The sequence below is a fragment of the Monodelphis domestica genome, chromosome 1, assembly GCF_027887165.1.
Source record: "Monodelphis domestica isolate mMonDom1 chromosome 1, mMonDom1.pri, whole genome shotgun sequence".
Classification (NCBI taxonomy): Eukaryota; Metazoa; Chordata; class Mammalia; order Didelphimorphia; family Didelphidae; genus Monodelphis; species Monodelphis domestica.
The window spans coordinates 305,501,608-305,514,778 of record NC_077227.1 but is presented as its reverse complement, the minus strand read 5'-3'; the positions used below and the strand labels follow the sequence as shown (position 1 = coordinate 305,514,778).

Genomic DNA, 13,171 nt, shown 5'->3' with positions numbered 1-13,171 from the left:
TCAAAATTTTTAGCCCCCCAGATTGGGAGACCATCAGGTTGCCTCAGAAGGAACAAAGTTGGAAACGGCAGATGTTTTTGTGCAGCCTTTGTGCAGATCAGGAGTGGGATCAGAACTTTGAGGAGCCACTATACTTTTAGCCTGGTTGAGATGGAGAGCCAGTCTTTTTTTTTTTTAATCTTTTGTAAATCTGTGTCCAAGTCATTAATAAAAATGTTAATGCAGAGCCAAGCAGAGATCCCTAGCAATCTTAGAGACCTTTTTCCATGTTGACATTAAACCTTTGATGACTTAATTTTTCAGTCTGGCTAGTTCCAAATTCAGAGAGTATTTTATAGTGTAGCTCATATCTCCTTATTCTATCCATGTAGATAGTACAAATACTTTGTTAAAAAAAATTAAGCAAACTATATCTTGACCTGCCAGTCTAATCAGTACATTGATTTTATCGGTGTGGAAACTCCCTCAATGCATATTGCATCTTGGTAGTAATATAGGTTTTTAGATAATTGACTAGGTATCGGAGATTAAATGACTTGTTTGTAATCATGGCTAGGAAGTGTCTAGAAATGAAACTTGACTTTTAATAAAGTACTTGTTTTACTATCCCACATTACTTTGCCAAAATGACACTCAGGAAAAGAGTAGTCTGGTGTTAAATATTTATTAATTACCGAATTTAGCCAAGAATTGATGTTTAAACTTTCTGTCCTATAGTTTGCTGGTTTTACTCACTTTTTTCAGAAATTAGACATCTGTCCATCTGCAGCTTTACTGTATTTCTCTCTCTCTCTCTTTTTTTGACATCTTTGACAATGACTCTAATCATATCCGGGGATTTCTTTTCTTTTTTTTTTTTTGGTTCCTTGGAATGAGGTTTTTCTGAGGCTCATTGAAGGTACATAGATGCATTCTTATTGTTTCCTTGTTTGTCTTGGGTATCAACTTTTATCATATTTTGCCTTTTTTTTATCCAAAAATTCTCTTTGGAAAAAGAAACAAGAAAAATTAAGATTAAGTGTTATAAATTCTCCATTTTTAATCTTCCCATCAGCCTCTTGAGCAATTCTTTGAGTCTCTTTCCCTCCATATGCTTACCTCAAATTTTGAATTTTTGGCTATGTCAGCTCATTCTGAATTTTATTGATTCTAATAGTAATCCTATAAGACTATAAGATGCTTTTGTGTGGCTTTAAAAATCTAAATTAATTGCTGAGTTCTTTGTATATCAGAATCTTGGTTTTAGACACAAAAATAACAGGTCTAATAGAAACAGTTTTGCTTAACCCTTATGACAATTCTGCCCTATGACTGCTCCATTAATAATAAATTAAATTAATCTTTAAGGAAGAATCTCGAAGAAAACAATCACAATTTGTAAAAATTACAATTGAGAGAGATGTTTCCCTTGCTTCTTGTACTATTCCTCAAAGGAATCCTATGGAACTTCTCTCCGAAATCAATATTAAAATCTCTTCTGAATAGGAGAAAGAATATCTTCTGAATAATAGAAGAGGATACTTCTCTTTAATTAGAATAATGAGCACTTTCCTTGGAAGGAGACCAACCCTTTTTTTAGAAAGAAAATAAGACTTTCTTTAGAGTGGTCAGTATTCCATTAATTTAAGGTATGTATTCCAAGTTACCATTCTTAGTTCATTTCTTTGTAAGAGGCTTTTTTGACTTCAAACTATATCACCTTAAAACCCAAGAAGTTTAACTCCCTCCCCCCCCTTATTATTTTTTTAAGACCAGAAAAATATTACTTTGATATTTTCATTTTTACAAAGAGTTTTAAATGTGCTTCTGCACCATATTAAGGGAAAGTCTATAACGCTTTCTAGGTTTGTTTTCTTCTCTGCTTCTTAAATTTTTATTTTTGTTTGCATTTCCAAATTCCCTCCTTCCTTCTTTATCCTTTGAGAAGGCAAAAAGTGCAATATTTCTACATTAGCCATGTTCTGGGATGGTGAAATGTAAGAAAAATAAAGAGGAAAAGATATGCTTCAATCTGCAGAGAAGTTTTTTCTTTGGAGGTTGATAACATTTTTCATAATGACTTTGAAATTATCAAGAATAATTGTATTGTGATTTTTTTACTTGTTTATTTAGGGTTTGGGTTTTATTCGATTATTCACTTACAAAAATGAACAGTACAGAAATGTTTTGCATGAGAATATCTGTGTAATCCAGATTGAATTGCTTGCCAGCTCTGACAGGGGGAAAGGAAGGGAGAAAATTTGGATCATATAGCTTCAGGATACTTATGTGGAAATTTATTATTACATGTAGTTGATTTAAAAAAAGAATACTTGTATTGATCAAAATTACTAAATCACACTTTATTATCTTTGAAATATTTGTGTTACCTTGTACATTGTTCTATTTGTTCTACCCACTTCACTTTTGCATTATCAGTTCATACAAGTCTTCCCAAGTTTTTTGAAATCATTTACATTATTATTTCTTTAACAGTACCATAATATTCCATCACATTTGTATAACAGAACTTGTTCAGTCATTGCTTGGCTGATAGCACCCCCCCCCCCAAGTTTCCAATTCTTTGCTATAAAAAGGGCTGTTATAAATATTTTTGTTTATATGGGTTCTTTTCTTTGAACTCTTTAGTGTCAAAGGATTTGTCCAGTTTTATATCCCTTTAGGCATAGTTCCAAATTATTCTTCAGGATAGTATTTCAAATTGGTCCAGAATTGGAATAGTTCACAGCTTTATCAACAATACATTAATGTCCCTATTTTCCCACATCCTCCCCAGCATGTCATTTTCTTTTTCTATCATCTTAGCCAGTCTATTTGGTTGACTGTGAAGTGATACCTTACATTTGTTTAAAATTCATTCTGTATTAGTGGTTTAGAGGATTTTTTCATGTTATTGTTGATACTTTGATGTCTTCCTCTGATAATTGGCTGTTTGTATCCTTTGACCATTTATAAATTGAGGAATTTTTATAAATTATAAATTTTATAAATTAGACTCAGTTCCCTATGTATTTGAGAAATGAGATTTTTTATCAGGATAGCTAACTGTAAAATTCTCCTCTCCTTGAATACTAATTTTGTCTGCATTGGTTTTGTTTGTACAGAAACTTAATTATTTTATGTAATCAAAATTACCCATTTTACTTCATTTGAACCTCTCTATCTCGTTAGGTCATTAACTCCCCTATCCATAGATGTGACAGGTAATTTCTTCCATGCTCTTTTAATTTGCTTATGATATCACCCTACTTGTTCTGACTATATCTCGGTATGTGAGATGCTAGTCTATGTTTAGTTTCTGTCAGACTGCTTTCCAATTTTCCCAATAGTTTTTGTCATATAGTGAATTCTTTGCTGCAAAAGCTTGGGTTTCTGGATCATCATATGCTACATTAGTATGCTCCTTTTTATCTACCTAATCTATTTTTAACCAGTACCAAACTGTTTTGCTGATTACTACTTTGTAATATTGGTGTTCCTAAGCTCCCTTCCTATGTTTTTTTATTTCATTGATTCCTTTGACATTTTTCTAACTATAAAGTAGTTCTTTGGTAGTTCAGTATGGCACTGAATAAAATATATTAATTTAGGTAGTATTGTTGTTTTTATTATATTGACTCGGCCTCCCCATGAGCAAATGACTTTCTCCAATTGTTTAATTCTCATAATTGTGTGATGTGTTTCTAGTTGTGTTTATATAAATCCTTTGTGTCTTAACAGGTAGATTCCCATGTCTGCAGTTATTTTAAATGGAATTTTCTGGGTTTTATTGGTGAATATAGAAAAGCTGATGATTTATGTGGATATATTTTATATCCTCCAACTTTGGTGTAATTGTTCCTTCAATTTATTTTTCTAATTGCTATACCTAGCATTTCTAGTACAATATTGAATAATAATGGTGATGTAGGATATCCTTGCTTTATCACTGATGCTATTAGCTTATCCTAGTTATAGATAATGCTCATTCTTGGTTTTAGGTAGATAGTTATAATTTTTTAAGAAAAGCTTCATTTATTCCCATGGTTTCTAGTGTCTTTAATAGGAATGTGGGGGTGTTTTTTCTCAAAAGCATTTCCTGCATCAATTATATGATTATATGAGTTTTGTTTTTCTTGTTAATGTGATTTATCATGTTTATTGTGTTCCTCATACTTATGGTAATAATGTATATAATCTTTTTAATAATGTTGCTATAGCCTCTTTGCTAATATTTTAATATTTATCAGAAATAGTGGTCTATAGTCCTTTTTTTCATATTTTGTCTCTTAGTTATCAGGACCATGTTTATATCATAGAAGGAGTTTAGTAGGATTTTATTTTTTCTTATTTTTGTAAATAATTTATGTAAAATTAGAGTTTACAGTTTCTTAAATACTTGATGGAATTCACTTACTAATACATTCTATCCAAGTTGTTTTTCCCTTTTGGCAGTTTATGGCTTGTCATTTTCTTTTTCTAAGTGTAAGAGTTAAAATTTAGGGAAACTGAGGCAGGTAGAAATTGGTTTCTCTCTGCAAGGAGTATGATATTTTTTAGGGGTTTATTTAAGGTTGAGAATTTACAGAAAATACAAGTAAGAAAGGCACATGCTAGGTGGGCCGGCCGAAAGGCCCAATTCAATTTCACTCACATCATGAGAGACGTCTGCTTGCCACCCGAGACAGGAAGAGAAAAGACCCCGCCTATGGCAAAGACCCTTTACATCATAATTTGCTCTTGTCCCAGGAGAGAATTCAGTGATATTACAAAGCATTCTGGGGAAGTGGAGCAAGGAATTCTGGGGATTGAAGTCCTGGATTCGAGTCTATTTTTTACATTTCACCATGTGATCATTTATTTTTTCCCCAAAAGGATCATGAAAACATAATCATCTTAAAGATTACAATAATGTGAGGATAAGAGGGAAAAAAACCAAAACCAATAATTGATGTGGTCGCATTGACAAAAAGTTAGGGGGCAGTCCCCTTTGGCATGAAAGTATACATAAAAATAAATGTTCAGTCAACCATACCCAAACTTCATTTTTGTGCAGCTTGTGGTCTGGAGGCTTCTTCATGGTGTCTTCTCCAACAGTTCAGTTTCTGGATTCAGAGAGGTATCATCTTTCTTTACCTAAAATTCTTCTCAAAAGGAATTTAAACTTTGCAATTTAAATAATGATGTTTTTTTATATTCCCCCGTTAAGAGGGTGATTGAAAAAACACAGGATCACTTAGGGATGCATGGCTGAGGTATGAGGTATATGAGTCAATTGTCAAGAGAAATTAAAAGGACATCAGAAAAATCCAAATAAAAAAGAAAAACCTCTGGATGAAAATATAGACTATAAAAGTCTTATGTGTAAAAATTCCAAGTAAAGGAAAAATAAATCTATAACAGGTCCTTGAATCAGGGACCAATTAAAATGATCTAAGCAATGATGCATTTACCCAGTGAGTAGCCAGGACTACAGAAAGGTACCACACAATGAAAGACAGAAAAGGGGCCAGATTATAAGAGCCAAGGTTGAGATACTTGGTAGAATGTGGAACAAGGAAGACCTGCCTTTAACACATGTTAAACAGCCACAATCTCGAACCCCAAACACGTTCAAATCCTCTTTGTCTAGGCTCAAAATTACATCAATCCCACCAGGATTGGTTGGTCTCTTTGACCTTGTGCTCGATTGGCACTATGCAATGGCTCTTTTGTGTATATCTTGTCCTGGAATCAGACAGAATCATTAAGCAAAATCCCATAATTTATTTTAAATAATTAGTGGCATCATTTTTATAGTCTCAAGCCTTTGGGGCATGCATTGACAAATGCATCTTAAACTTATAGTACTGAAAAGTCAAAAAGTTAAAGAAAATCTTAATGCTGGTGACATGTGCTTTAAATATAAAAAGGAGAGAAAAAACTGAAAAAGTATGTTGCACATGCAAGAAAAACATAATAAAAGAGCTTTAAAAATAAAAATGTAGCTTATAATCATTGACATTCTGTGTCAGCTAAGAAAATATAGAATACAAGCTTTCTCACCAAAAATGAGATCCATTTCCTCTTCATATCTGGCCATATTCCACTGTGAGTGAAAGCAAATGAATTGAACAAGGTAACATTTTTCATTTTTAAAGAACAGTATTACAAATATGTAGTTATCAATATCCCCAAAATTCTCAATACCCAATTAATTACAATAGCAAACAAACACACAATCATTTTTATACGAGTTGCTGTATGGCATTTAAAAGCCTACGAATTGGTGGATATTTGTCACAATTTTTACAAATGTAGCAGTCTTTCAACCTTGGTAATAAACATATTTTAAAACAAAGTAAAACTCATCTTAGGTTTAGAACATAATCAAGAAATCTAGAGATCATTCTTGTGGAAGTAAAGTAGTGAGCTGAAGAGTTATAAATGAGAGATGCTCCTTTTTTGGAGGCTTTTTAGGGGTACAAATGCCCTGAGATTAACTGCCCCAACTTCCATTCACATATTTAGAAATGCGGGAAGGTTGGGTGTTATAAAATGTATTTCGCTTCAGCTACTAGAATGGGCCTTACACCTCATGGTAGGGGCAGGCAAAATAACCAGAGATTGTTAAAAATAATTCCAAAAATCATGTTTAAAAAACCCTTAAAATCAATTTGAGATATTTTATCTGTAAGTATTTTCACAAAAACTGTAAAGATTAAAATTTAGCACATTAAATTTTCCAAAGGTTGTTAGAGCATTATAGCCAGTTCTGATGGAGTCCATCTATCCTCTATGTGACAATTTACAAAGTCAAAAATAGTAAGGCTGTTTTTTCATATATGGGCTTAATTACAATGATCTCAATATGGTTATAGGGGAAAAGCAACAGAATTTAATAGTAGTTAACAGTACATTAAAATGATTCAGTGTAACAGAATAATATTGAATGCAGTAATACATGAATTTAAAATCACAAAGTTAAACCTTAAACCAAGCAAACAGTAAAATGCAATAGAATACAGATATTTTTTAAATAAACCATTGGAGTCTGAAATGCCTTAAAATTATAATCTCTAGTCTCTCTTTAAAGTTCTTTGGGGTTTTTTTGTTTTTTTTTTTTGTTTTTAATTATCCATTTAGATGCTTATTGTCGGAAGACAGAGTGGTAAGGGCTAGGCAATGGAGTTAAGGGATCTGCTCAGGGCCACACCGCCATGAAGTGTGTCAGGCCAGATTTCAACCAGAGATCTCCTGTTTCAGGGCCTGGCTCTCAGTCCACTGAGACACCCAGCTGCCTTGTACAGAGCTGAATATTTTCCCTGACACGCAGGTGAAGTTAATATTAGTTTCTCTCTTCATGGAGTATATTTTTAGAGATTTATTTAAGGTTGAGAATTTAAAGAAAATACACGTAAGAAAGGCATGTGCTAGGTGGGCCAAAAGGCCCAGTTCAATTTCACTCACATCATGAGAGACGTCTGCTTGCCAGCTGAGACAGGAAGAGAAGAGACCCCGCCTATGGCGAAGACCCTTTAAATCATAATTTGCTCTCGGCCCAGGTGAGAATTCAGTGAGATTACAAAGCATTCTGGGGAAGTAGAGCAAGGACTTCTGAGGATTGAAGTCCTGGATTCAAGTCTCCATTTTTACATAAGATAAGATTATTTAAATTATTTTGTAATAAGTGTTTAGATACTACTTTAATAGGTGGATTTTTAAATATTGATTTTTTTTGTTATCTATAATGCTTGTAAGCATAGTTTCCCTCATTATTTTTACTGTTGCCTTCTCTGAGAATGACTGCCATATCTACTTTTTTAAAATTCCCCTGATTTATAATAATTCTGATCCACCTCCCATTTTTAACTATAAATCTTTCTATTTCAAGTGTGTATGAACAACAGTGTTGGTTTCTGATATCTAATCCATCCTACCTTGTTTCACAGGTAAGTTCATCACTTGGTTTATGGTTGATATTTATTTTTCCCTTTATCACATCCTTTAATATATTTTCCTTTATTTAATCATTCTTCCCGCTTGCAACAAAGAAAAGTTGGTTAGTCTCTGCCAGCCTCAGTTCTTTTATCTATTAAATGGAGATTATAATAGTACCTACCATTTGGTGGTATTTTGAAGATTAAATAAGGTAACCTTTGTAATTTCCTTTGCAAAGTACTACATAGTAAAGTATTACATAGATGCCAACTTGTAGCATCATCATCATCATCATAATGAAGAAAGAAATGGAATGGAATTAAGTACTAGTCAGATATAAAGTGATCTTACTCCTTTTTCCCTCTTTATGTGTTCCAAATACTGATCTTTTTTACATTTTGATTTATTCCTTTTTGCCCTCCTTTTAATAATTCACCATCTGAAATTAAATTTTATTTTACTTTTGACTGTTCTTTTCCCAAATCTACCTTTCTCCTTAAATAATTTCCTTATTTCTGTTCACCCGTTTCTTTGTTGAATTGATTGGATTTCTATACCAAATTGCTTCTGTTTCTATTGGTAAGCTAATTTACTCAGTTCAGTTAAGGAGGAGTTTTCTCCATTTAGTTTATATAATCTCAGGAGATTTAATAATGATAAATAGTAAATTCTGTCCCTTCTTCATTTCTTCCTTAGTTTATTCTTTTTTCCCCCCACCTTTTCTTTTCTCCCTTAAAAACAATAATATAGGCCCTGTTTATCATTTTGTGACCTTTAAAGCTAGTAAAATTTTAAAGGGACACCTGTCTGTCCTAGTCAAATGTTATTACTTAAATATCATTTTGTTCCTTCCCATTCACATGATTTTACTTGTTTCCTATACTTGCATTTCAAAGATTCTGCACAGCTTTTGTTATTTTGACGAGAATTGTTTATTAAAGACTCATTTTGCAACTTAGAATTACAGGTTACATTATTCATTGTCAGTCTTTTGCCTTGTCTGGTATATTCCAAAGTGAGAGCTTTCTGGCTCCTAATTTTTTTTTTTTTAATCTGGAATCAGAATTTTGGCCATGGCATTCTTTTGAGTGTTAAATTTGATGTTTTGTCCAGGTGATTGACAGATTTTTTTATATTTACTTTATCCTCAGGTTGTAATAGTTTGGGATAGTTTATTTTTATGATTTTTTTTTAAACCCATACCTTCCGTCTTGGAATACTGGGTTTTGGTTCCAAGGCAGAAGAGTGGTAAGGGCTAGGCAGTGGGGGTTAAGTGACTTGCCCAGGGTCACATAGCTGGGAAGTGTCTGAGGCCAGATTTGAACCTACGACCTCCCATCTCTAGGCCTGACTCTTAATCCACTGAGCTACCCAGCTGCCCCCTACTATTTTTATGAATTTTTGAAGCAGTGGTATTTAGGTTTTTTGGTTTGTTCATGATTTTCAGGAAGTTTGATAATTCTTAAATGACTTGTTTTTCAGTTCAACTGAAAAACTTTTTTTACTTTGTCCTTATATTTCTGGTTGTCTCATGGAGTTGAGTTCTGTTCTGATTGCTTTATTCAAATTTTCAGAGCCTACTACTTGTGTACCGGTTTCTTTTATTAATTTAAAAAAAAGTTTATGTAAATTTTCTCCAAAGGACTGTTTTGGCTACTTCTTAAAAGTTTTAGTGTATTGTCTCAGTCATTTTAAATTATTGATCTTTTTTGACCCAATAATTCTTTAGGGTTGTTATTTAGTCTACAGGTAGTCTTTTTCTTTCAACTCATTTGTCTCCCATTATTGAATGTAACTTATTGTGTTGTGGGCCATAAAATTGAGTTTATTTTTTTCTCCACTAAAATATGAGGTTTTTATCTGTAATATGTGATTGGAATGTCTAAATGAGTCAGTGGATAGAGTGCTGGGCCTCGAGTCTGGAAGTCTCATCTTTCTTAGTTTAAATTTGGCCATAGGTACTTAGTAGCTGTGTGATTCTGGGTATATCATGTAAGCCTGTTTGCCTCAGTTTCCTCATGTGTAAAATGAGCTGGAGAAGGAAATAGCAAACTACTCTAAGATCTCTACCAAGAAAACCCCAAGAGAATTCACAGACTGACACAACTTAAAAATAGCATACATGGTTAATTTTTGTGAAGATGTTCTGTAAATTTTAGAAATCCTCTTCTATTTCTATTCAGTATTCTCTAGAGGGTTATCATCTCTAATTTTGTTAAAATTGTATTTTTTATTGGGGGAGAGGATTAGCTGTGACTAGGATTGTGTTGGGTGAATTGAGATTTCTCTTATGTTTTACTATTTCTGTATTTCATTTAACTTTTCCTTAACATATTTGGATACTATGTTATTTGGTACATTTATATTGTCTTATTTTTGCTGTTGCTTTGTCTGAAATCATGATTGCTACCCTTTTTCTTACTTCAACTGAAGATAGTAGATTTTGGTATAGCCTCTTTTTTTTTTTTTAATGCTTTGTTTGTCTAACTGTTTGGAGTCTAGAAGAACTGGCTTTCTAGTTTGGGAATTTGTGCTTGGTCTAGACACTGGTCCCTTGCCTCTTGGATAGGCCTCCTATGTAAGCTAGATCTAAAACTGCTTCTGTTTTGATTGTGGTGGCTAGGACCAGGTCCTTCCCTCAATAGGCATCCTTCTTACTCAGTCTCCTGAGGTTTGGGCTTAGGATTTGGTCACTGTCCTTACCTTTCTCTACTTCCCTTTGCACTATATTTAACTGAGGGTTAACACTTCTCTTGCTCTAACACTGACCAGTCCCAACTGGATATTGCCAATTGGAACTAGTAGCAAATTTTCTTTGACTCAAAAGTGCTTTTGATTCCCAGGTTCTGTGCTAACATTCTTTTGCTGTGGCTCCAAATTAGGATGCAAATTAATGCAAATTAATCCAAATTAGGATTAGGTACTATGGCTTTTACTTTAAGTACTTGGATAATGTGAATTTGTAATATATTTAATCAGCCCACTTGTGTGACTTTTTCCAGCTCTGTTCAAGATCATGTGAAGAACAAAGAGGCTAGATAGTGAGAAAAATCCAGGCCATAGTTTTGGCAAGGGATAAACAATAGGGGGGGAAGGAATGAGGGACTAGATGACAGTATAGAGTTGAATTGGTTACCTATAGGGTCAAGATTGGAAGGAGACAAAAGTATATACTACAATAGCAGTGATTGACTTTGAAAAGTACTGTGAGGTAGAGGTATTATATATAGTGAAAACAAAATAATTTTAACTACTTTTAAACTTAAGATAATTTTACTTCCTTGTTTGTGCTTATTCCCTTATTATAACTTTTCTTGTATTGCTATAGCTATGATTTGTCACTCTATGTCAAACATTGTTGTTATCCTTGCTTTATCTTTAATCTTATTTGAAAGGCTTGTAATATTTCTCTAGTGCAAATGATATAGTACTTGGGTGTAGAGAAATGATGATGATGGAGGAAGAAAGAATATAACGCCACCTGTCTTCCAGGGATGTTTTGAGGATCCTATGAGATAGTAATTATAAAGTCCCTATCTTGGTGCCTGGCACATAGTAGGTACTATATTAACTGTTATTGATGATGATGATGATGATGATGATGATGATAACAACATCATTTTTGTAGCAATTTAAGATGTACTAAGGACTTTGAAAATATCTCATCTTTACAACTCTGAAAGAGCTACCCATTATCCTATGTAATTTAGTGTCTTATGAATAATTTTAGTATTTTGTTAAAGATTGTTTTGCATTCATTGGAATAGTCATGTGGATTAAATTTTTTAATGAATATTTGTTAATAATTTTGAAAACTATATGTCTTGTAGTTATAGCATGTGGGCAGGGGATAGTGTGTCAGGCTTGAAGTTTTGAAGACTCATCTTCCTGAATTCAAATCTGGTCCAAGCCACTATATAGCTTTTGATCTTGGCAAATCAATCCTGTTTGCTTTAGTTTCCTCATCTATAAAATGAGCTGGAGAAGGAAATGGCAGATCACTGCCAAGGAGATCTCAGATTGGGTCACAAAGAGTCAGATGTGACTGACAATTGAATAACAACAAAGTCATAGCATATATATGATATTTTCTTTGGTTTAGAGCATAGAGCTTGGTAATAACATTCCTGGATTATCTAAATGTGGTCTTTTTCTGGTTTATTACAGATTTTACTAATCTGTACTTTTCCCTCTTGTTCTAATACTTGAATCATTTAAACTTAAAAAAAGTTATTTTTTATTCTTTTTTTAAAAAACTGAGTTTCAAAGTATCTCTCTTCCATTCCTCCCATACTTATTGGGAAGGCATGTAATGTGACATCACATACACATATGCAATCATGAAGAACATTTCCATATTTGCTACCAAAAAAAGCAAGAAAAATAAAGTGAAATGTATTCAATATGCATTCAAACTTCATTAGTTCTTTCTCTGGAGGTGGACAGCATTTTGTATCATAAGTGCTTTCAAATTGTTTTAGGTCATTGTTTTTATTCAAATGCATGTAATTCATAGTTGATTATTGTACAATATTGCTATTACTGTGTTCAGTGTTCTCTTTATATCAGTTCATATATTTTTCCAGGTTTTTCTAAAACCACTTACCTTGTCATATCTTATAGTACAGTAGTATTTCATCACAATCTCTTCATCTTGTTTAACTATTCTCTAATCAGTGGGCATCCCCTAAGTTTCCAATTCTTTGCTACCACAGTGTAAAAATGGAGATTTGAACCCCAGACTTCAATCCCCACAAGTCCTTGCTACTTCCCAGAATGCTTTGTAACTTCACCTGAATTCCCACCTGGGCTGAGAACAGAAATTGTTTTTAAACTGACGCTGCCTTCTTCTCGCTTTCTCGGCTTTCACGTGTCTGGGCAAACACAGCTCTACCAGGCAGGATGTAGAGTGAGTGGTTGTGAATGGGCACTCTGGGCCTAGACACATGCTTTCTTATTTTGTATTTTCTTTATTTCTTAATCTTTAATAAACCTAATAAAAATATAATACTTTTAGCAGAGAAACTAATTTTAACTGCTACAACAGAAAGCTGCTTTAAATATTTTGTAGGCTACATATGTAGTCCTTTTCCTTTTTCTTTGATCTCTTTGGGATACAGATATATGGGATATAGTCATGGTATTTTGGGGTCAGAGTACACAGTTATGTTACCTTAGGCATAGTTCCACATTTTTCTCCAGAATAGTTGGATGAATTCACAGCTCCTTCAATATATTTGTCATTTTCCTTTTCTGTCATATTAGTCTGATA

The 13,171-nt window shown here is 33.2% G+C and overlaps 1 protein-coding gene and 1 long non-coding RNA gene across 10 annotated transcripts in view; one reads left to right on the top strand and one right to left on the bottom strand.

Annotated features, from left to right (window-relative positions):
• The window catches only part of SNX6 (sorting nexin 6), a 67,996-nt gene that overhangs the window by 7,587 nt on the left and 47,238 nt on the right, over window positions 1-13,171 (top strand). For 4 of the 9 annotated variants that reach the window (XM_056811083.1, XM_056811082.1, XM_056811085.1 and 1 more), the window contains exons 1-2: window positions 5,043-5,098; window positions 7,853-7,910. The exons of the other annotated variants lie outside the window; for them this stretch is intronic. In XM_056811083.1, the coding sequence (XP_056667061.1) occupies window positions 5,058-5,098; window positions 7,853-7,910 (99 nt within the window). In that variant the 5' untranslated portion in view covers window positions 5,043-5,057. Of the gene's footprint in view, window positions 1-5,042; window positions 5,099-7,852; window positions 7,911-13,171 lie in introns of those variants that run through there. 9 annotated transcript variants of the gene reach the window in all.
• LOC103095814 (uncharacterized) lies at window positions 826-6,190 on the bottom strand. Its single transcript, XR_457534.2, has 3 exons — window positions 6,025-6,190; window positions 5,015-5,123; window positions 826-984 (listed from the first exon to the last, which is right to left on the bottom strand). It is a non-coding gene; the product is annotated as an uncharacterized LOC103095814 (long non-coding RNA).